The sequence below is a fragment of the Sorex araneus genome, chromosome 1 (genome assembly GCF_027595985.1).
Source record: "Sorex araneus isolate mSorAra2 chromosome 1, mSorAra2.pri, whole genome shotgun sequence".
Taxonomy (NCBI): Eukaryota; Metazoa; Chordata; class Mammalia; order Eulipotyphla; family Soricidae; genus Sorex; species Sorex araneus.
The window spans coordinates 382,379,888-382,403,992 of NC_073302.1; the positions used below are offsets into that span (position 1 = coordinate 382,379,888).

At 38.3% G+C, this 24,105-nt stretch overlaps 2 protein-coding genes across 4 annotated transcripts in view; one reads left to right on the plus strand and one right to left on the minus strand.

Moving 5' to 3' along the window:
* COL28A1 (collagen type XXVIII alpha 1 chain) overlaps positions 1 to 24,105 on the plus strand; it is a 589,571-nt gene that overhangs the window by 76,548 nt on the left and 488,918 nt on the right. The gene's annotated exons all lie outside the window — the stretch shown is intronic.
* Positions 9,862 to 24,105, minus strand: part of UMAD1 (UBAP1-MVB12-associated (UMA) domain containing 1) — a 243,940-nt gene continuing 229,696 nt past the window's right edge. For all 3 annotated transcript variants that reach the window (XM_012935961.2, XM_055137147.1, XM_055137150.1), the window contains one exon: positions 9,862 to 11,617. In XM_012935961.2, the coding sequence (XP_012791415.2) occupies positions 11,360 to 11,617 (258 nt within the window). In that variant the 3' untranslated portion in view covers positions 9,862 to 11,359. The remainder of the gene's footprint in view (positions 11,618 to 24,105) is intronic.

Genomic DNA, 24,105 nt, shown 5'->3' on the forward strand with positions numbered 1-24,105 from the left:
TCAAATATTGGGAGGATTTGTACTAGCCATCTCTAAGAATAGCCATCTCTATTCCTTCTTAGAGAAGGAATTAATTCAGAACACTGTTATAGTGTTAGGAAATAAAAAACTCTGCACAAATATGAGCGTAGTAATATTACCTTGTTAGTCTTTCATATTTAAATAGTATTTTCCAAGATCCTTCTTCTAAAAGTAAGATTTAAAGGCAATATGCCCTAGGAATTGTTAAGATCATGAAGCATATCACCTTCCTAGATTTTGTTTTGTTAGAATATATAATTCCTTTCTGTTTATATTCAAATGAAAATTAGGTTAAAGATAGCTTTTTTCATTATTTTTATGGTGATATTATAAACTTGCTACTTAGGCCATTTTCAGTGGCATTAATTATATTCACAGTGCTGTGCAACCATCTCTACCATTCCCCATTTTTTTCATCACCCTAACATAAACTTTATAAAGGGAGATTAGTAATCTTCCTTTACCTGTCACCCTAAATTTCCAATAATCTGATATTTTATCTGTCTACAAATTACTGTTAATAGATATTGCATGCAAGTTTAATACTATTTTGTCCTTTTGTGTCTAGCTTATTTCACTTAGTAAAATGAGATCCTTACTACAATGCACATGAAAAAATAAATAGTGCCTCAGGTGTATTTCCATGAACAGCAAGAAAGCCAGTATAGAAATAACTTACACCCAAGAAACAATTGTGGTGTTTAATGAGGATTTTATTCCCATAATGACTCTTCAATTGTTTCACATGTAGAAACTTAAATTACTAGAGTAGAAAACCTAACAAAGTTTTAACATATAACCTTTCAGTTAGGAAAAGAAAAAACAAAACCAACTATTGACACTTAATACTCATCTAGCAATTTGTTTTAATCAAGAGTAGAGAGGCAATAAAGATTAATAATTTGCTTTTGAGTTTAGTTCTAGAGAAATTTTGCTGGAAACTTGTCTAAGATGATATTTTATTGCGTTTTTTGATGCTATATTTGCAAGTTGTTATTAGGCTACAGAAATGCATAATTTTGCTAACTGTATAATAGGGCTTTTTTCATTTTCTTTCTATAGACTAAAATGGAATTTTTAATAGATTAACTGTTCTTATTTTTCCCATTTGTTGATAATAATGTATAAGTGCATTTTTACACCCCCAGGGAAGAAAATAATCATGCATACAGGAAACTTAAGCTTCAATAATTAATACCAAATTAAACTTTGATAAATATTACACAAAATGACTATAATCCATTACAGAAATAAAAATTTTGTATTCACTCAATAATCTGGCTACCAAATAGATGTATCTGTTAAAGAATATTTTGGAACCGGCTTTGATTGCATTAAAAATTAAAATATGGTCCTCTTTTATCTGTTGATTATTTGCTTTTCCTCAAAAGTAAAATGAGCTTATGCTTCAAGAATATGGGCCATTACCAAAAAGGTTAATATTTCCACGTCCTTCTGTAAGGTTAGGTTACATTAAAACAAGATGCCACAGCCCATTAAAACATCAGGCATTCCATTTTTATGGTATATATTTAAATCTATACAAATGCATGATTAAAAGAGCCATGTAATTTAATTAGCATCAATCAATGTTGATTTAATAGAAGGCAGAAGAAATTTCCCCTCTATGTGTGCATCAGAAGATCCCAAACTTATTTGGGCTACTGCCCTCTTTTCAGAATAAAAATCACTCAGTGGACACTCCTCTACCCCACACCCCTATCTTCTTTAAGTAAGTAAACAGACACTCATCCTTTCCCCATCAATGCACCAGAGAAAACTATCTGTCACCTCCCTGAATTGTTCCAGCACTCCCCAGGGTGTTTCACTTTGGGAAATACTGGAACACTGGTACACCAAATCATGATGGATTGAGAGTCACTCACATCCCCAACCCCATCTAGAAATCTATATAGTACATGCAAAATGATTCTACTGTAATAGTTCTGATAAATCTCTACTTTAAAAATATTAAGAAGCTACGTTATTTAAAATAAAAATAAGTTTGACAGCACTGAAGGAAATGTAGTATAGTCTAGTATAAAAGTTTGCCTAAACATTCCAAAAGGGCCAGTTTTAACAAAACAGGATAAAGACCTCATATATTTCCTTGAAATCAGTGTTTACTGCCATTTGCTTATTCACCAAACTATTACTGAGCACACTGTATTTGCACAGATAATGTATGCTGGAATGTTAAGCAGAGAAGTGTATGTTAAGTTCACTGACAAAATTATTAGGTAGAAAGTAAACAAATCACAAAATTGTGCATCAAGAACCTTGAAGGAGACTATAATATGGCAAAAAAAGAGAATGGCAGGACATGGACTCCAGGGTAAGGAGAAGATCTCAGAGGAGATACCTTAATGAAAACTTGTGCTAGGATTTAACCAGATGAGGAAGGGAAGGCTGGAAATTCCAAACATTATGAACAGAATGTAAGGATGATGGTGAGAGATGAGGATGTTCAGTGGTGCAGGGCATTTCTTCCTCAGACAAGGACACAGAAGCCATGGGAATATTAGATGAGACTAGACTGGTAGGTGTGTGTGAGCTACCTCAATTTCCCATAAGGTATTTTAATTCTCCAGGAAAAAAAATATCAAAAGACTACTGAGGGGTTTAATCTCTCTTTTTTTTTAAGTTCTTTCTGGCTTTACTATAGATGAATGAAAACTTTCTCTTAACTTATTTTCTTGCATACAAGGAAATATGTATGCAAGAAAATAAATTATAAGAAATGATAAAGACTGGGACTAGAACAGGAATAGATATGCAGAAGAGAGAACTGAGAGAGTTCCGTTTATGACTCAGTTTAATGAGCATGAAGGGAAGAAACACAAGGAAGAATGGGCAGACTTTTAGAAATTTTCTGTTTGGTAAATCCAGATCCTATTTTAGACTTGATGTTTGGATATTTCAAACTTTGAAATGATGGGGAAAGGATGGCTATTGGCAGTGCACTAACAAGAAATGCTTCTTGCTCCTTAGATCTTGTACTAGGTATTAGAGGGAAAGTTACTGGACCAGGTTTAGTTATATGCCCTTTAGGCTGCAGGACTGATAACAAGTATGCTATGTCCTGTCAGCATCATACAGTTAACAAAGTCATTCCCCAAAGAAAAAGGGAGCTGAAGAGAATGGGAAGAGTCATGAAGTAAATAGAAATAGAGTTGTCATGTTCTGCTCTAGAAGCTGAGAGTAAGAGTCTCAGCTCTTACTGAGATGCCTGATTACAAATGATAGATGTGGATGTGGAGCTAAAGAGTTCTGGGCTAATGGACAATTAATTTACGTACTAAAAAAAGCATGAATGAGTGCTCAGGAAGAAGACAGAAAGGAAATGAGACAAAGACAGAGATCTAGGATATAGCGTCTTAGAGTGGAATGAGGAAAAGAAGTCTCCAGACATGGAATGCCACAAGGATGAAAGAAAAAAGAAGCAGCTGTGTCACAATAATCAAGGATGAAGATAACTTCTGGAGAGTGGATTGGTCACTAGTAACAATGCAGTCTCCTAGAGAAATTGAGGTATTTGGAAGGTTGGAGGTAGCTCTTGTAGGACTCACCCAAGGGGATATCTCATCCACACAGATAAACTCAGATTATACAAGGTTGGAAAGTGAAGAGAAAGTAAGGAAGTGGAATCACAAATAGAGACTGCTTTCCAAAGAAGCTTGGCTAGAAAAAGAAGAAAAAGGAGTTGACAGGAAAATGTAATCTAAATAGATTTAGGTGACAAGGGAAGAGAACTGTTTGAGTAGGGAATATAAGAGGCATAGAAAAGTATTAAAAGGAAGATGGAACATTTTCTAGAAAAATAACTTTTTCTAAAACAAAGTAATTTAAATACTAACTACGCCTGGAGGAAAGCATGTGAAAAGGGAGAAGTTTATGTAAGAACAGGTCAGATAATATTAATAAATTCTGGCACAGGAATACATATGAAAATAACCAAGAACACACAAGTGAAGTTTGGCAGCTAGAAACCCTCAAATCCTCGGCACCAAAATACACTGTATTGTCTAGAATCAGTTCTTACCCACCATGTGGACATGCATAGTCATTGTGGGCAGAGGAAAACACAATCTGAAAAACAAGGAGAAAACCCAAAACAGACAAAAGGCACAATTTGTAGAGGTTTGGTAAACTAAGCATTATTTTCAGCTGTGTAAACACAGCACAATAATTTGGGGACTCTTGTTGGGATTTAAGAAACTGCAAAACTTTTGAATTCTATTTTTGTGTTTTTGGGAAGTCTTGTTTACAGAAAATTTAATGATTTATTTCCTTAGCTCATGCATTCATGCTACAGATGCTGACTGACGATTTATTATTATGTGCTAAGCATATGTCTGTCTGAGAGGACAAGAAAGCAGCGATTCTCACATGAAATGGGGTGGTGGCTGTGTTTTGAAAAAGTATAGTCATCTTACCTCTTGTCTTTCTAACAGAAAATGCAGCTTAAACCTGTCAAAACTCTTTCTGCCCAGGGGCTAGAGTGATAGCACAGTGGGTAGGGCGTCTGCCTTGTACGTGGCTGACCTGGGTTCGATTCCCAACATCCCATATGGTCCCATGAGCACTGCCAGGGGTAATTCCTGAGTGCAGAAGCAGGAGTGACTCCTGTGCACCGCTGGGTGTGACCCAAGAAGCAAATAAATAAATAAATAAATAAAACAACTTGTTCTGCTCTGTGGAATCGGGAGGATAGAGTGTGTGTGTGTGTGTGTCGGGGGTCGGGGGGGGTGGTAAGCACAACACTCGGGCAGGCACGCTGGTGAGCTGGAGCACCGGCTTCAGGGTCCAAGCATTTCTATCAAAGGTTCAATTAAGAGATGGAATTTGACGATTTCACTCTTCCCCTTCATTAAATTTTTGAAAGGGGCCAAACAAAGAGTATATATTTAATTAAGGAAAGACAGAAAACCAGATACAGTCTGTTCCCAGCTCAAAAATAAATTTGTGAGAAACACAAATTCTGGGGCAGATCCAAAGCAAAGACGAGAAGTAAGATTATATAGGGAGAGTGAGTACTGGACTTCATCGGAGACTGCCTGCTGGCTTTTCAGCTTCCATTTCTTTCATTTTGGTCCCAGGAAAACCTATTCAAATGACTAAGCCACTCAGCACACTAATGTATGTTGTGCCTCGTAGATCTCAGTTCTGTCCTGCCCTTATCCTTTTTTGACCTCTCAAATGCTACTTGCCATTATGCAGAAATGCATTAATTTTGAAACAAAGTTAATTAGTATACCTTTAAAAAAAACAAAAGGAAATGGGGGGGAATGTACAATGCAAGTGTTAGTACCCTGTTCTTTCTTGCCTGCGTCTGAGTTATAGCAAACACCTGTGCAGACACAGGAGCAAACACAGCACCCAGATGTTAGACGCTGGCCTGCACGTCCATGGCAGCAGTCCTAACTGGGAGGCTTCTCCTTAACTGACCTCTGAAACGGCTTATTGTCTGGCTGCCTACGTAGCCTGGGTAGTACGTAATTAATACGCTGTTTTCAGAGCTGGTTCAGAATTAGCCTACTGTTGTGTTTGTTCTGGATGCAATTATCCTTTCCCTTACCTTTGGTTGTGATAAATTAATTTACTTTGTGGGGCTGAAAATTGGAACTGGGGTACCAAGCTAGTACAGTGGGTAGGGAGCCTGCCTTGCATGCAGCTGACCTGGATTCGATACCTGGTACCCTCAAGCACTGCCAGAAGTAATCCCTGAGCACAGAGTCAGGAGCAAGCCCTAAGCATAGTCGAGTGTGGCCCCCAAACTTCTCTATCCCAAATTCTGCCAATAAAAAGAAAATAGGAACTGGGTAAATTCATGCCAAAGAATTATATTGAAGTCTCTTACAAGGACAAAATAAGTCACCATTTTCTTTGATTAATTTTTTCCCCCGACTGAAATGAAACGAGATCACCTTAGGTTTAAGGACACAGCAAGTTCTGGTTAGTCAGAAATCAAAATTAGAGCTTTTAGGGAACCTCTTCTGAAAAATTGAATTTTCCTTCTACTTAAAACCAATTTTTAAAGGTCAAAAATGAAACATTTCTTTAGAGACCTAAGGAGCTTTTGTTATTTCTAAGAAAAGCATCATTGTATTGTAAAGATCTATCATGCACAGTGATACAATGAGTTAGCACTTTAATGAGGAAAATTATTACAGTCTAACTTTACTTTCACAATCCTGACTGAAAAACTCAGTTATTCTGTGTTGTCCAGTATTTTGTTAACTTTAATAATTGCTGCTGTTGTTTTTGGTTCACACCCAGCAGTCTTTAGGGTTTACTCCTGGCTTTGCCCTCAGGGATCCCTTCTGGCCTGGCTCTGAAGAGGAAATGCTATGCCGGGAATCAAACCTGGGTTGATTGCATGCAAGTTCGAGATCCAACTTTCATAAAATGCTTTAAAAGTCTCTTGGTCATTACTGATTTTAATGTGGGGGAAAAGATGGGATGTTTACGAGTCCTGATTGTAAGTAAGTAAATGATATACAGGAAAAAATATAGCTCTCACATGCAAGAATTACAAATAATTTAATTTTATGATTTACTCCTCAAGAAGAGTGGAGTTGAATTCTTAAGTGTGGGCTATCCTTTGTGACTTAATTTCAAAGAGCACAATATCCAAAGGGGGACAGCAGGAAAAATTGATTCTATAATGGGGAAAATTGGCAAACTCTACCTTGCCAGGTGATAAAGGTCAACATCAGGCATTGTATCTCATGTTGATAATCCGTACCCTTGATAGATGGCCTCAGTGAAAGTCATTTCACCTCTAAAATCTTTCTCCCCAAACTCATAATGCTGGTCTATCCAGGTGAACATATTAGATGGGTCCTAATTGTGGAACATTCTACAAAATATCTGGCCAGTACTTCACAGAACAGTCATGACCATCAAAAAAAAGAGGAGAGTCGAGAAATTGTTGAAAAGTGTAAGGAAGACACGAGTAAGTGTAATGTGCAATGCAGGATAGGATATTAGATGAGAAAGAGGACAAGAGGGGACAACCCAGATCTGAACAGAGTGTGAGTTTTAGTTAAAAGCATCAGTGTCTGCTTTCTTAGTTTGGCAAATGTACATCAGCAATGTCAGAAGCTAACAAAAAGGGAATTAGTTTAAGATGATAGGCAAGAACTTTGTACTGCTTTTCAAACTTTAGTGAAATTTTGAAACTGTTCTAAAATCACAAGTTTATTTACTTTTAAAAAATAAAACATTCTTATTCTGACTGGAACAGTTTTCTATGCATCAATCCATACATATAGTCTTACTTTCTCATCCCAACCTATCTAGTAAACCATATGGCAGTCATTTTACTGCACATACTCTGTCTTTCAAACTAATGTATTGTGAATAGAGTGAGACGTAATCTGAAAGTATGATATTTACCAATAATATTTAAGTCATTATATCAGTTAACTGACACAAATGCCCAAAAGGGCTCACAAATCAATAGTCCCCAACATCTTTTACCTAAAACAATGCATTCATCTCTGGAGGTAACATATTCTTTGCAAGGTTACTGAGGATAATATTCATTTATTTGCTGATCAGTTGTTATTATGAAAGGTAAAGTTGGCTGTACCTTCACTCTTTAAGAACACAGATGAAGCTATTTCTTTGCTGTCTCACACCTGTTCCTTGGAATTAGGATCTAATGCTATTACTAGGTTCCTTAGAAATAGTATCTCTGAGAATTTTAGAAATTTCTTTTATACTAGTTTCAATCTGAAGACTGAAATTGAAATTTCAATTCTGAGAGGAAAAAAGTCTTGATGTCAGGGCTTATTTTTTAAAAAAACTATTTCAAATTATTCAATTGTTAACAAGAAATGTGCTATTGTTAACATTAAGTGATACAACCTTAAAAATTCAGCTAATCAAAATTTATCCAGAATAATGACTTTTTCAGAATTTGTACGTATACTTCCAGAATGAGGAAAGAATGTAAAAAATCTCAATGCCATTAAAGGCAGTTGAAAAAAATTACATGCGACTTCCTGAATATATTTTAGGGTTAAAAATAAAATTCAGTAAAATAACTTGCATGTCCTATACTGGTAGTACTTCAGTGATAATTGGTACAAAGGAAAAATAACCAGGATGATAAGAGAAAAAAAATTATGTATGGAAATCTTATAGAAGAGTCAACTCACATATTTTAGGATTTTATTTTTTTTTCTTTTGGGCCACACCCAGCAGTGCTTAGATGTTAAGAAATTACTCCTGGCAGTGCTTTGGGTACCATATGGGATGCAGGGGATTGCAGGCTGCAGGCAAGGCAAGCATTCTACCACTGTACTATCACTCTGTCCCTTAATATTTTTATATAAATATAAATATTTATATAAACATTTTTATATTGAGATATTTACTATGAAAACAAGTGGTAGGAGAGCTACCATTATAGATAGTAAATATAGGTAACCATCTTCCTATTATTCTTCATACAGTTTAGTCAATATGTATTTTGCATTTCCATTAGTCTAACAGCTCTTTCCTAGAACACCTATGGTTTCACACTGTCAAGCACTGAACTCATACTATCTATAACCAAACCTGCCAATGCTCTTACAGTGACCATTTAATTAACCTGCAAGGGAACTGGGAACACCAGAACTTAGGGGACTGACTCAAAGCCTCACAGCCTAAAATGGAGGGACCCACAGCAAAATGTCTGACAGCATTTAATGCCTACATTCTTTCCTATCACAGCATAGAGCTTTGTTATAACTTATTATTAAAGTAAACTTAAAACGTTAGTTTTATGTAGGCACTGTGACTTACATAAGTGTTTCAGGCATAAAATTTTCCACCACCAGTCCCACCACTAGGCTCAACTTTTTCCCACCTCCCTAGCCTGCATCCTTCACAGGCCCATTTTTAAGTTTAATTACCATGATTTGGATCTAATTCTTACAGTGGGGTTGGCTTGTGCTTCAGATAAATGCAGATATCTTGCCTCTATATGACTGATGTGTTCAAGGCCTCTGATCCTTGCCCCTGTTACCTACTGTGTGCCTCTTATTACTTCCCCTGTCCCTTTCTCTCTCTAGAGTCAAGGATTTTCCTACCTTTGATACCTTCCATTCCCTTGTCATTATTAGTCTATATACCATAAATAATTGAGGACAACCAGTATTTGTACTTCCTCTTCTGTTCTATTTCACTTAACATGATGCCTCCAGTTCCATCCATGTCGCAGGGAACTGCAAGATTTCTTCTTTGCAGCTACGTAGTATTCCTCTTTGTATATACACATTACACTGTCATTATTCATCACCTGTCCTTGGACACCTAAGTTGATTCCATATCCTAGCTGTTGTACTAAGTGCTGTGATGAGCAAAGGTGAATATATCCTTTTGAATGGATGTTTTGTGTTTTGGGAGTAGTAATGTGAACTTTCAGTTACGAATAGGTCACTTAAGTCATTTAACTTAAGTTTTTATATTGGGTATAATGGATTTGGCTGCTTGGATGCCAATAGTCCATTAAAAAAAAAGTAACATGGACTTATATACATGATTACCATACTAAAGTGGCTTTTTTCAGTGTTTTATGTTAGAACTATACCATAATACTATCATTTTCTAAATCCTGTGAAGGTGGGTCTATATAGAGATGTTTATGTGCTTTCTCTCACATTTCTCAAGACCTGTTAAACTAGGACTGGTGATATAATCATTTTCCATGGTTATTTCTTAAAACTTACATGTTAGAGAACATTTCATAAATTTCCCTGAGCTCTCTGCAAGCTATCTGCGCAAGACTTTACTTTCCAAAGAATTGTAAGTTGCCTTCAGATATGAATAATACAAAAAACAATGTTTTGATCTGAAATTAATCAAAGTATCAGTTTATTTAATTTACATATATTTAAATATAGCAATTTCTGGTAGACAAATGAAAATATTATAAGTACATAGTTATAACTTGATAAGCATAAATATAAATGAAATGTTTATGTATTTGACAGAAAGCTGGGGGAGAGTAATATGGCATTAAAAACTTTTCACAAAATCTTATATAAAATGTTCACATTTGCCTTAGTAAAGCTATGTTTTCTAGATAGATATTTTATGATGGTTGGCTAAAGACTGAAGTTAATTGTTCACCTCCTAAAATACCATTATTTATAAATAAAGCATATTTTTGTAAATATAAATATTCTCAAATTTTTAAACAATATAGCATTTATAGCAAGACCACAACCAAATCTATTAAACATGCATAACACATTAAAACTTGGATCACTCCTATACCTTTATGCAGTATTCAGTTTTTCTATGGCACTCTATGAAAATTACTTTTAAAATTTGGCACAGAATTAATCACTACTAATCAAAATAAATATAATTGAAATTTCCCACAGCATATAAAATATCCTATCATCATTTCTTCTTTACTAGTTTACTAATGGCAGTTTGTTTTTATTGAAATAAATAATGAACAGCTAAAAACTGAAAGACCAGGTATTTTGCCTCCATACTAACTGTAAATGAGACAATTTCAGTTTCTCTAGCAATAAAATATTTTATCTTTATTCTGGCCATCACAATCTAAATAATGGTGTTCTCTGCAAAGACATATTCTGATGAGATGTTTTTCTTTAGGAAGCAGAGGGTAAAAGGAAGTGTGGGTATCTCTGTAAACTAGGGATAATGTCACTAAGAGTAAATGCCAACTAAGGCAGAGAAAGTTCTTTGAAAAGCTGGCAGGAGCACACTCAAAGGCAGCAACGAGGGCTAGAGCATCATTCAAGATGGGAATAATTTATTCAAGGGGGGAAGGATTGCCAGGGGGTGGCGAAACTGAAATGTATCACAAACAGCACCCAGAACAGTTGTAGTATCCTTGTATCAGCAAACTACCACTGCTTTTAGGAAAATTTCTATAGTCCCACATCAGTGTCTAAATCAGGGCTGAAGAAATTAAGCTAACTGGCCAATATTTTTCTGAGTCCACACGTAACACTGTGGAAGAAGAAAGGGAGTAACATAATTCAAGTTCCCTCCAAACAAGATTTCACACTTATTCTAGGCACAGGCATCAGAGTTGTAACTAAGAAAAATGCCACAGTTCTTTTTCACAGTTCTTTAAGTGAAGTTCAATGTGTTATATTTCGAAAGACCAGTTGAAGGAATCTTATTTTCCCAGAAAGCCTTGAGAGTCTAATTTTCATATAATTGGAAGGAAGGTTAACAAAGTAGAATTTAAGTTCATTGTTAATAGAAATATGCTTTCTGAGGACTTTGAAATAATGAAATGGCAAGGAACACGGGCAAAATCACTTTAAAGCTGTTAAGGTATAAACAGACATACAGATTATGAATCAAAGAGCACTGAATTTTCAAGTGTGAAGTCATACCAAAAGCGTGATAGATTCTCGGTGACATCGGAGGAGAGTAAGTGTTCTGGAAGGTCACTGATGCCGCGCTGCACAGCCAGCACGTGCGGGGCCAAGGTGAATGGCACGTCGCTCAGGAGCTCCGGCATCAGCGTGCTGTTTTCCAGGCTCTGGCCTGCCTTGTTTTCTGTCTCAGGGCTTGTTGCCATCACACTGGGTGGGTTTTCTTCGCTGGTCTAAAAATACATACATATTTAAATTACTTTGATTTTATGGGCTTGGAGGTTTAGTAACTATAAACGTGACATTAATATATCAAAATGAGCAATGTGGAATATATAACTATTTTCAGATTAGAATAGTTATTTACTTCATTTAGAAATACATCCATTCGAATCTATAATAGATTTGATAATGAGCATTAAACCCTTCTCTTCAAATGACCACTCAAAGCCCCTTCAAAGCAGACTGGCATTCTTGCCCAGCTGTCTATAGTCTGTCTCTGCTTTTCCAAATCTGATGTTTTTGGCCTCTACTTCATTCCCATCTCTCTGTGAAATCTTACATCAGTGCTGTCCAAAATGACCTTGCTCACCCAGAAATATTAAGGGACAAATTATATAGACTATTAATTGGCAATTCCTTACATATGTTCTTGCTAATTTTTATTTCATATATCTTATTTCCAACTAAACTCTAAGATTCTCAAAAGCAAGCAATCTCTGTCCCACATATTTTCCAGATACACCCTAATGTAGAATTGAGAAATTTCTGACTTTAACAACTAGGTCAAAAGTTATTCAACAAAGAATTGATAAATCTTGTCCAATTTCTTTAATATTGGTATATTTTAAATGCATGGTTTATTAGAAAGTGTGCACTACAGTCTTTCCATAGAACTTAGTGCAAGCCATAGTACATAGTGCTATCCATAGTACAACAGCAGACCTATCAGAGGAAACCCTCCAAGCCTGAAGACATTGGGAGGATATAGTGAAAAAAAATCAATGAAATGAACCCCTCACCAAGAATATTTGATCCGCCTAAACTCTCACTCAAACTTGAAGGAATAATACACTATTTCATGGATAAAAAACAGCTCAGGAACTTCATAGACTCAAAACCAAACTTAAAGGAAGGACTCAAGGGGGCTACTGTAAGACAAGAAAAAATCCTACAAGCACAAAAAATCCCTATAGAAAGATGACACAAAACCCATGACAATAATATCCCTCAATGCCAATGGTCTAAATGCATTAATTAAGAGACACAGAGTGGCAAAATGGATTCGGAAACTAAACCCAACATTCTGCTGTCTACAAGAAACACATCTGAACACTCAGAGCAAACACAGACTCAAAATCAAAGGACGGAAAACAATCCTGCAAGCAAACAATTCCCTCAAGAAAGCTGGGATGGCCATACTAGTATCCGACAACATAGATTTCAGGTTGAAAAAGATTAGAAGGGACAGTCAAGGCCAATTTTTACTAGTCAAGGGATATGTACAGCAGGAAGAAATCACACACCTAAATGTGTACATACCTACTGAGGGACCAGCTAAATACTTAAAACAACTGCTAACAGATTTTAACAAGGACATTGCCAACAACACAATAGTAGTTGGAGACTTCAATATTGCCCTATCACCTCTAGATAGATCTACAATATTAAAACTCAGCAAGGAAACACTGGCTTTGAAGGAAGAAATAGAAGAGAGAGGTCTAATAGATCTACACAGGGCTTTGCATCCCAAAAAGAAAGAATACACATTCTTTTTTCCAGTGCACACAGAACATTTTCCAAAACAGACCATGTACTAAGTCACAAAGCATACCTCAATAGAATCATGAAGATAGAAATTTTATCAACTACCTTTGCAGATCACAATGACTGACGATAGAAGTCAACCATGCACAGACTGCTAGTGGGAATGCCAAATGGCTCAGCCCTTTTGGAAAATAGTATGGACGCTTCTCAAAAAATTAGAAATCGAGCTCCTATTGGACCCAGCAATACCACTTCTGGGAATATATCCCAGAGATGCAAAAAAGTATGGTAGAAATGACATCTGCACTTACATGTTCACTGCAGCACTGTTTACGATAGACAGAATCTAGAAAACACCCAAGTGTCCGAGAACAGATGACTAGTTAAACTTTGGTACATCTACACAATGGAATGCTATGCAACTGTTAGAAAAGATGAAGTCATGAAATTTGCATATAGATGGAGCAACATGGAAAGTATCATGTTAAGTGAAATGAGTCAGAAAGATTGCACTCATTTTTGGAATGTAAAGTAACAGAATGGGAGACTAACACTCAAGAACAGCAGAGATAAGTACCAGAAGGATTACTCCACAGCTTAGAAGCCAGCCTCAAATGCTGAGGAAAAGACAGCTCAGATAGAGAAGGGACCACCAAGTAAGGGTGCTAGGAGGGCTGAAAGTTGACTATAAACTGAACATGATGGCCTCTTAATACCTCTACTGCAAACCACAACACCCAAAAGGAGAGAGAGAACAAAAGGGAATGCCCTGCAACAGTGGTGGGGTAGGGGCCGGGTAATGGGGTGGTGGGAGGGATGCAGGGACCATTGGTGGTAGAGAATGGGCACTGGTGGAGGGATGGGTACTCAATCATTGTATGACTGAAACGCAAGCACGAAAGTTTGTAAGTCTGTAACAGTACCCCCACGATGATTCACTAATAAATTTTTTAAAAATGAAGTGTGTTTATAGAAATGCAAATGAATGACCTGATTTCAAACAGCTGAAAACAAACTCAAACCAATTTAGGTAAAAAATTCACTCCACTATTTATACCTTGTTTTATGAAGAATAAAGTCCATAAGGCCTAAAAAGCTATTGGTGATTCCCTGGTTCTTTCCTGTCCTTGTGCCTGTCCAATCTGTGCTGACCCCTCTCCAGTCCCGCTTTCTTGCTCTTGCTTATGCACACCCAACTTGCTGATGCCTCTGGCCTTTTGCTTTTCAAAGTTCTGTCTCCTTTGCCCAGATAAACACATCTCAGAGAAGTCTTTCCTGGACTGTAGGCTTAGGCTCTGTCACCCCTCACTCCAGTGCTCCCTGTCTCTCTCTTTCCTTCTTCCACCACAAAGCCCTCTTGATATTAAATGTCATATAGTTTCTTCTGATACACCAGCACTGAGAAGCTCCGTGTCTGTCTGTCATATTCATTGTTTTTTTTTTCCAAGGTCTAGATCAGTGTCTGTTAATCAATAGTTATTTGTTGAATGAATGAAAGCAGACTAGATTTTTGCTTCCATGGAGCTTACATTACAATGACTTTCAATGCTACAAATTCCATGTTTCTAAGTGAAGGGGAGAATGATATTCTGTGTACAAACAATTTTGTAAGACTTGTAACTGAAGTATAAAATGCAGAAAAGGTTTAAGTGTGCACCTTGTTAAAATTTCATCAGCTGAATAGTGATAAGCAACCACTACCCAGATCAAGAAATAAAAGTGACAAACTCTTCCAGAAGCCCTCAATCACCATTATAACTTCTAACAACATATTTTGTTTTAACTAGTTGGTATTTTTGAAGGTAATCTATTTTATGGCACGAATGTATTTGTTTCTGATTTTCACTCATTATACATACGAGAATCAGTCATATTGTGGCATGTTGGACTTTACAGTTCTTAGATATATTGTTAAAGGGATATATTTTGGCTGATGTCTTAATGAGTTTGGAGTGCAGGCCTGACATGCACAAAGCCCTGAGTTTGACTCCCAGAACTGAATGTTCTGAGCACCACCAGTTTTAAAACCAATGGCTGTCAGCATCACTTGGCCTGAGCACTGTCAGCGTGGTTCCTGGGATCTTAGGCACTTTGGGGAGACCTCCAAAACTAGATTAATACAAAGTTTTAAAACAATCACATTTGTTGCTCTGTAGACAGTGAACAGTGGTAAATGTAGGAAGTAGAAAGACCAACAGAGAATGAGATGGATGTGAAAAAGATTGGTGCTGTGAGATTAAAGATGACACAAACAGGGGCTGGAGTAGTAGTACAGTGGGGAGGGTGTTTGCCTTGCATGTGGCTGACCCAGGTTTGATCCCAGGCATCCCAGATGGTCTCCTGAGCACTGCCAGGAGTGATTCCTGAGTGCAGAGCCAGGAGTAACCCCTGAGTATTTCCGGGTGTGACCCCCAAAACAAACAATAACAACAAAAAAAGATGAGACAAATCGCTCAATATTGGGCAGACTTTCCTGGTAAAACCAAAAGTATTTGCTTATGGTAAGGGTGTGTAGGAGATCAAGAGAGATGTCAAGCATGAAGCCAATAAATTTGGTCTGAGTAATTAGGATGGATTAATCATTTAAAAGAAATGAGAAAGAGTATCAGCAGAACAAGCTTGGGCAGGAAGATCGAGAATTCAGCTTTGGAGGTTTGCGGTGCTTAACAGATATCTGAATGGGCTCTTAGCAGGTAGGCAATATAATCTGAGTCCAGAGCTGGGTAAGATCTGGTGCAGTATGTAGGGCTGGTGTCTGTCCTAAAGAGGACAAAGGAAAGAAAGTGCAGACAGCTTTGAGAACAGACCATTCTTCCTAGGTATTTATGTAAAAAAGAAAAAAGTATGGATCAATATCTGGAAAGAAATGTATAGTCAACAGAGGTTTCTTTCTTTTTTAAGTTGAGAGAGATAATGGTAGTTTATATGCTAACTAGAAAAAAAAATCACTGTCCCTGTCATCCCATTGCTCACTGATTTGCTTGAACGGGCACCAGTAACATCTCCATTGTAAGACTTGTTTTTACTGTTCTTGGCATATGGAATATGCCATGGTAGCTTGCCAGGCTCTGCCGTGTGGGTGAGATACTCTTGGTAGCTTGCAGGGCTCTCTGAGAAGGGCGGAGGAATCAAACCCGGGTCGGCCGCATGCAAGGCAAATGCCCTACCCACTGTGCTATTGCCCCATGTATATTCTGTAAAGAAGAAACTTTTTCCCAAGGTATTACTAACATCTAACACAGAGACTTTTTAAAACTTGTTTAATGAAGGACTCTAAATTAATGGACAGATCAATACAAACACATCAATATCGGGTGGCCTGTAAACTTCATGTGAAAATAAAATAAGTTTCTTAGGACCAAAACTTAAGATAAATATAATCATAACGTATAGTGAACAGAACCTTCCTCTTGAAACCTGAGTGGGATTTAAATCTAAAATCCCCCAGTTCAATCCTGAGTGATGGCATACTTGAGCAATGATGCCACAACTCCAGTCTCTTAAAAGGGCTGCGCCAAAGACTAGGTTCAAGATCACATTTGCATCAGAGCTTTGGTTTCCATGGAGCAGCTCAAAGTATTTAAGAGCACGGAGTCTAGAGGGCCAGGTGCCTTAGTGCAAATCTAAAGTGTTACTGGTAAGCAAATGGCACCGGGCCAATTATTTGTCGTCTCTGTGATTATACTTCCTTAGTATAATCAGCACTGTAGCACTGTCATCCGTTGCTCATAGATTTGCTCGAGCAGGCACCAGTAATGTCTCCATTGTAAGACTTGTTGTTACTGTTTTTGGCATATCGAATATGCCACGGGTAGCTTGCCAGGCCTTGCTGTGTAGGCGGAATACTCTCAGTAGCTTCCCAGTCTCTCTGAGAGGGATGGAGAAATCAAACCCAGGTCGGCCGCATGCAAGGCAAACACCATACCCACTGTGCTATTGCTCTAATGCTATATAATAAAATTAATAATAACTATTTCATATATTTTTATGAAGATGAAGCAGCATTTTAAAGTAAAATAGTGCCTTATACATGTTAAGAGCTTTTATTCATTAATAAAAGCTTTAATACTGTCAGTTCTCAGTTAACTTAAAGTTTAGGATTTATCCTTTTCTTTCGATATTTACATTCATTGGTGATTCAAATCATCTTACGTTCACCCTTTTTCTGTCTTGCCTTCTTGCCTATCCTCAAGTATAAATAAATATTCCCTAAAATTCTTAGTATTCCGTATTTTTTTTTTTTTTGCTTTTTGGGTCACACCCAGCGATGCTCAGGGGTTACTCCTGGCTTTGCACTCAGGAATTACTCCTGGCGGTGCTTGGGGGACCATATGGGATGCCGGGGATCGAACCCAGGTCGGCCGCGTGCAAGGCAAACGCCCTATCCATTGTGCTATCACTCCGGCCCAGTATTCCATATTTTAACTTCTCCGTTTTCCTTGTATGCAGAATGTTCTTTAGTTACCGATTCAGTTTTCTTAAAAGCATTCTTAAAATCTCACATTATTACTTGCAGTACATTGCTTTCTAAATACATAACTTCTCAGGTTTAATGCTCTAGCAATATTTATTCCTCGCCATGCTTATATTAATCTCATTTCCTTTTCTAATTACTCCTCACCAAATTTGACAGGAATATGTCAAACTATGGTATATAAAAAAACTGTAACTTCAAGTTCTCCTGCTGAAGCTGCCACATGATGACCTGAAATGGGGTCAGATTTATCCATCTGCTCTCATCTGCAGAATGAGTGGTGAGGGACTAAAAAGGATGATGGTGCCAGGAATTCAAGTCAGCCGTAGTGCCTAGCACATTTGATATCCATCCCTGGCACTACAATCAATCAATCCTCACTATCTGATTGACCCCTAGGAATTCTTAGTGGCCTAGGAACAGGCATTAGAGGGGGAAAAATGATAACAAGTAGCATTATTGAACTACTACTGCTTTGTGACAGTCCCTATCTAAGATGTTTAAACTATCTGCAGGCATTTCAGTCTTAAAATAGCTTGTGTGGTGAGAACTATTACTATTCCAAATTAAAAACAAAAGGACGAGGCCCAGCACCTGGGCACAAGCTTTACATGCATGGCATCTTGGCTTGATTTTTGACACCATATGATCCCTGGAGCACCAACAGACCTAAGCTGCACTTTGTCCTTGTGGTTGAACATCCACCTTTCCTGTCTCGCTGACCAAGGGTTCCTGCCAGTGATTCCCAGAACCCTCGACCATTGCCTGGGATGCCAAAAACAAAAACCGAAGTGGATGCGGAGGCACAGAACAATTAATACAGTGGTTAAGATACTTGCCTTGCATATGGCCAACTCTGGTGTGATCTCTAATACAATAATATGGTCACTACATATAAGCTCCACCAGAAGTAAGCCCTGAGCACCACCGGGCATGACCCAAAGTTCAAAAGAAAAAAAAAATGTAGGTTATGCATTTCGCCTGTTAGTCCGTGGTGAAGCAGACTCAAACCTGTTTATTTTTAGTACTCTACATTCTAAAATCTTGCACAATCTATCCATGATTTGGATAAAATGACTGAATTAACAACACACTGAAAATTTAAGGGACAGTATTATATCCTACATCCTACAGGGATATCCTACACCCTGTAGGATGTAGGATATCTTTGTACATCTAGAAGAAAAAAGAGAGTCTCTTGCCCTCACGCCTGGCTGTCTTCCCCTGGGCCCCTCGGAAGGGATGGGCTCCAGCTTCCCTCCTCACTCCGAGCAGAACTACCGGCGGCCAAAGACCACCGGACCTAGATGCAGCCATGCTGGAGGCCCCTCTCCACACTTTCGGACAGGCCTCATGCATGAAGGTACTGGCAGAGGAATCCAGGTGTGTGTAATCCCATCAACGGCCAACATCTAGAGAGAGACTTAAAAGCAAGCTCTCAGAAGCGCGCGGCTGCTTTGCGGCCACACCATAGCTTTAGCCTTCTTCTCCCTCTGGGAGAAACTGGCAATTTTCTGAGAGTTTCCTGCCCACATGGAACAGCCTTGCAAGCTTCCCATGGTGTATTCATATGCAAAATCCAGTAATAAACTGGATCTCATTCCCCTGACCCTGAAGAGCCCCCAGTGCAACATCGTTAGGAGGGCCGAGTCGAGATGGACTTCTAAGATCTCAGGGAAAGGATGAAATGAGATGTTACTGAGCCCGCTCAAGGAATCGGTGATTAACGGGATTTTGTTATCCGTGATTTGTGATCTAGAAGAAAAGAAAATGGCTCCTATCTTTGCTTTTAGAAAGATGATTGAGAAAATGAAGGTGACTTTCTAGAAGAATGGTGGAAAAGCAAGTATAATTTGCAAGTTGTTTATCTTTGGAAAGGATAATCTGAGTATATCTGAAGAATTTCCACGATGGAGACTTTTTTCCACAAGTTAATTTTACTAATGCCACAAAGTCTTTAACCAACTGCTTCCTAGAAAGATGCAAATTTCGGCAGGGCTGTACACACGGCTCCTGCATTTCTCTCTTACCCGTTGGCTACAGTGCACAGTCTCTAAGAAGGCTGCCTGCCCTCTTGGCAGCAGGATGAGTGCCATGATGCAGCTGCTGCTGGCATGCTGAGAGCTGGAAGGGGAGAAATTATAAGGCAAAACAAGAAAAAGCCAAAAAGCAAATGTGAGTCGAAATTCAAGGACCCGGCACTTGCCAATCCTGGTCACCAAGTTTCTAGGTTGGCAACCTATTGAAGTAGAGGTGGGGGCTGAGAGGAAAATCAGGTGCTGGATGCCCCTTCATCAAGCAACCATCTCTCTTACACAGAATCTTGCATTTTTCCCCATATCCATATAATCCAGTAGTCCGTAAAGGGTCGAGTGAGTGTGTTAGACACAATGGAACGAGAAGTAAAGCAAGAAGTAAAGAATTGCCTTATGTTTAATAGCCAAATTAAAATTAATTTTAAAAATATCAAATAATAATTTAGAGAATGTTTAGAAAGCATATTGTTTCTCATGCTTTCTTTTTTAAATATTTTATTATTTATTTATTTTTTAAATTTTATTGAATCACCGTGAACTTTTATGTTTCAGTTACAATTACACAATGAACACACACCCACCCCTCCACCAGTGCACATTCCCCACCACCAGTATCCCCGGTATAACCCCCTTCCCCTCATATTGTCTGATGCTTTCTGTTCCTAGAAATACTATGATAATGTTCCTCACATAACTTCTTTTATGTAATCTAGCTTTCATACACCTGAGTATACCATGTAGGACAGTGTTTCTAGCCTTCAGAAATGTTTCCTTATTTATATTACTGTACTGTGTAGATGAACAATTAGAGCTGTTTTCATGTCTGTATAAAAATGAGTCTGAGTAGCCGTTAACTTGTTAAAAAAAATGGACTGGCAAAGTGTATTTTGTCCTGCTTGTGTCCTACTATCTTTGCTTCAAATAATTCAGAGGTTTATAGGCACTATCTCCCCTTTCTTGCAGAGCAGTCATAAAGATTTATGAGATTTAATCTGTAAAATTTTCTCAGAGCTTAGGAAAAACATTCTTTAAGAATACTAGACACAAAACACTTTTCAGTACAGACTTTAAAAAAATGAAATCACTTTTTGGAGCAACAGAAGGTTATGGTATCCTAGTGATCCATACTCCTGGGTGTTTGAAAGCAAATAAATGAAGGTTTATGAGCAGGGAACCATATTTTTCTGGGCACAAAAGCCCCAATGACCTCTTTGCAATCTATTATTTAAAGATCACCAACTTTGCAAACAAAGTGACAATTTGGAGTCTCCATCTACATAGCAATACCAAAGTATGAATATTTTATTAATACGGGCACCAGCTACATTGGGCGGCTTTCAAAACCTCCAATTTCCCCTACAATCTGCATCTCACATGAGTAGAGATAAAATAGTGACCTATAAAAGTAAAAAATGGAAACATTAAAATTTAGAAACCACCCTTAACAAAACAGCAATAGAACCTCTCTTAAAAGGGCATGATACCAGGTATAAAACATCCATCTACCACATTCAATTTACATATAAAGAAGGTAGCTATATCAAACATATTTCTAGGAAACAAATTATGGTGGAAAGAGTTATTATCAAGCCCTGGCTCTCTATGCCTTTAAATTCAAAAGTCTATAAATAAAAGACGTGTTCCTTCGAACAATAGCCTGACTAGGCAGCACTGTCACTTTATCTCCCAGATAACTATCCATTCTATTCTGGCTTCAGCTGGTATCTGCTTGCATTACATCAGCATCTTGATGGGGGTGGGGCAGGGAACAAATCCAAGTCAGAAGCATCAGGGAGAAGAGGTTAGGAGGTAATAGAGTCGCACAGTCAGACTCCTTGATTTTTCTAAGCCAGTTGCTAATGTTTGCTTGCCATTAAAATCTAGAGTGTCGGTCCCTTGCACCTAAATTAGTTCAAACCATGGCCTTTTATTTTGAAGAAATTATGCTGCAAGAATAGGGACTTTTCTGTTTCCCTGAAAATCTTCGGATCAACAGCTCCTACACATAACAAGTTCCTCACAAAATATTTTTGAATGGCCCTGAATCTGTTCAGTTTGTTTCTCAGACACCCTAGGCAGCTCAGGCTTAATGTTTTTTGTTCCTTTGTTCTAGGGCCACCCCAGGTGGTACCCAAAGCTTACTCCAGGCGGGTTAGGGCATGACATTGGGGTGCTGGGAATTGAACCCAGGTTGGCTACAAGCAAGGCAAGTGCTATACTCTCTGTACTGTCTGACACCTGTGTTTGACTTTCTGTGTTTGAAGCAAGATAGTTGTTTATTTTTATTATTATTATTATTATTATTATTATTATTATTATTATTATTTTGCTTTTTGAGTCACACCCAGCGATGCTCAGGGGTTACTCCTGGCTGTGCACTCAGCAATTACTCCTGGCGGTGCTTGAGGGACCATATGTGATGCCGGGGATCGAACCCAGGCCAGCTGCGTGCAAGGCAAACGCCCTACCTGCTGTGGGCGTTGACCCCAGTTTTTAGAGACAAGGACAGAGAAGGAAAGAAAGCATGGAGTGGAGAAGAAGAGAAAGGGAAGTAATGGGTGAACAAGGGTCAGGGCTTCAGTTATACTGGTGATACGGGTGAGTGGTAGATCCATATATCCAAAACAGGCTCGACAACACTGAAAACATGAGATCTAAGCTGCAACTACTGGAACTTTGTAATGTGCCTGCTGAGTTGACAGATAGGGGATTGAAGTGGGGGCCGGAAGAGGGATAGAATATGGGAACACTGGTGGAGGGAAGTTGACACTGGTGGTGGGATTGGTATTGAAATATTATATGCCTAAAACTCAACTTTGTATCAATAACTTTGTAAATCACAGCTTTTAAATTATTTTTTTTAAATGGACTGGAGCTATAGCACAGCGGGTAGGGCATTTGTCTTGCACACGGCTGACCCGGGTTCAATTCCTCCACCCCTCTCAGAGAGCCCGGCAAGCTACCGAGAGTATCCCGTCCAAGCGACAGAGCCTGGCAAGCTACCGTGGCGTATTCGATATGTCAAAAACAGTAACAGCAAGTCTCACAATGGAGACGTTACTGGTGCCCGCTTGAGCAAATCGATGAAAAATGGGATGGCAGTGCTATAGTGCTAAATGAAAAACAGAAAAAAAGATGTGAGAGGAGAGAAAGGGAAGAAATATGGGTTCAAGAGAGAACACAGACTTCTGCAGAGTAGAAAGTGGAATCAGACAAGCAAAGAAACACTGAGGCAAGCAAGAGAGACATATATTTAAGGGAGAAACAGGCTTGCGGGGCAAGCTCCTTGGGCTGGATTTTTTTTTTTTTAACTGAAGAAGAGTTAGGCCAAAGAAACAAAGAATTCACCACTGATGTAAATTAGGGGAATTCCCAGAAACCCTGTGTTCCCCTGGCCCTGGGTTTCTGTCTGAGAGGCTGAATATTTAAATAACAATCAAAGACATTACATTAGAAAGGGGATATTTATTTTTTTTGTTGTGGGGGACTATTCCTATTTGGGCCAGACAAGAGATGCTTACAAGGCCACACAGAGCCATGGAGGCTGCCATTGCAAAGCCAGTGTTCTGATACTAGAGGCATGACTCCTGCCCCAGGAAACATTTTCCATATTCCCATTCTTTTCCAGCTCTCTGATAGCCTTTCAGTATATTTTTTGGCTCATGATTTTGTTTTCAATATTTCTTCCCTCTTCTCCTTTTCCCCACACCACTCATTAATTCCACCTTCTTTTGCTTCCGGCTTCTCCCATCTAACATTGTGAAGAATTTTAAATGTTCTCCTAAGTTCCTCTTTTCAGGACTCCAGTTGAATGTATACAAGAGAAGAGGAAGTAAGCTGGCTGTCGCATGTTTCTATAATCTGTTCCATGTATTCTTGGAAGAGTAGCTTGACTGAAGCCGGAAAACCTGCTGTACTAGCCAACTCGAAGGGGGAGGCAGTGGAAAGAGAGAGAAGGAGGCATCGTAGGAAAAGAAACAGACCAGACACAGTGTGGATACTGTTTAATATCGTTTTTTTAAAAAAAAAAACAGTATGAAACAGTGATTTAAAAAAAACTGCATCTTAAAAGTTTATTTATAGAAATTCATGATCTCTAACCTTAAGCTGTTCAGACAGCTCATATTTTTCTAATAGGTTTATCACCCTCATTCTTCACATATTTCTTCCTTTCTTCTAGAATATATCAGCACCTTCCTCTTTGTGACAGGCAAGGTGGGGTAACCTCTACTTATCAGAGAAAATAGAGAAAACAGAAGCCTTCAAGTGAGACTCAATCTACTCCTCCCACGCTACCCCCAGCCCATTCCAAGACTTAACATTTGCCTCTTCTGGACTAGCTCCACTGTCATGTGGGGAAACCCAGATGTTCCCCACTTTCAAGGACAGGACTTCGTCATCTAGGAAGTTTCTCCTAATTGCTAACCTTTCACTTAACTGATCA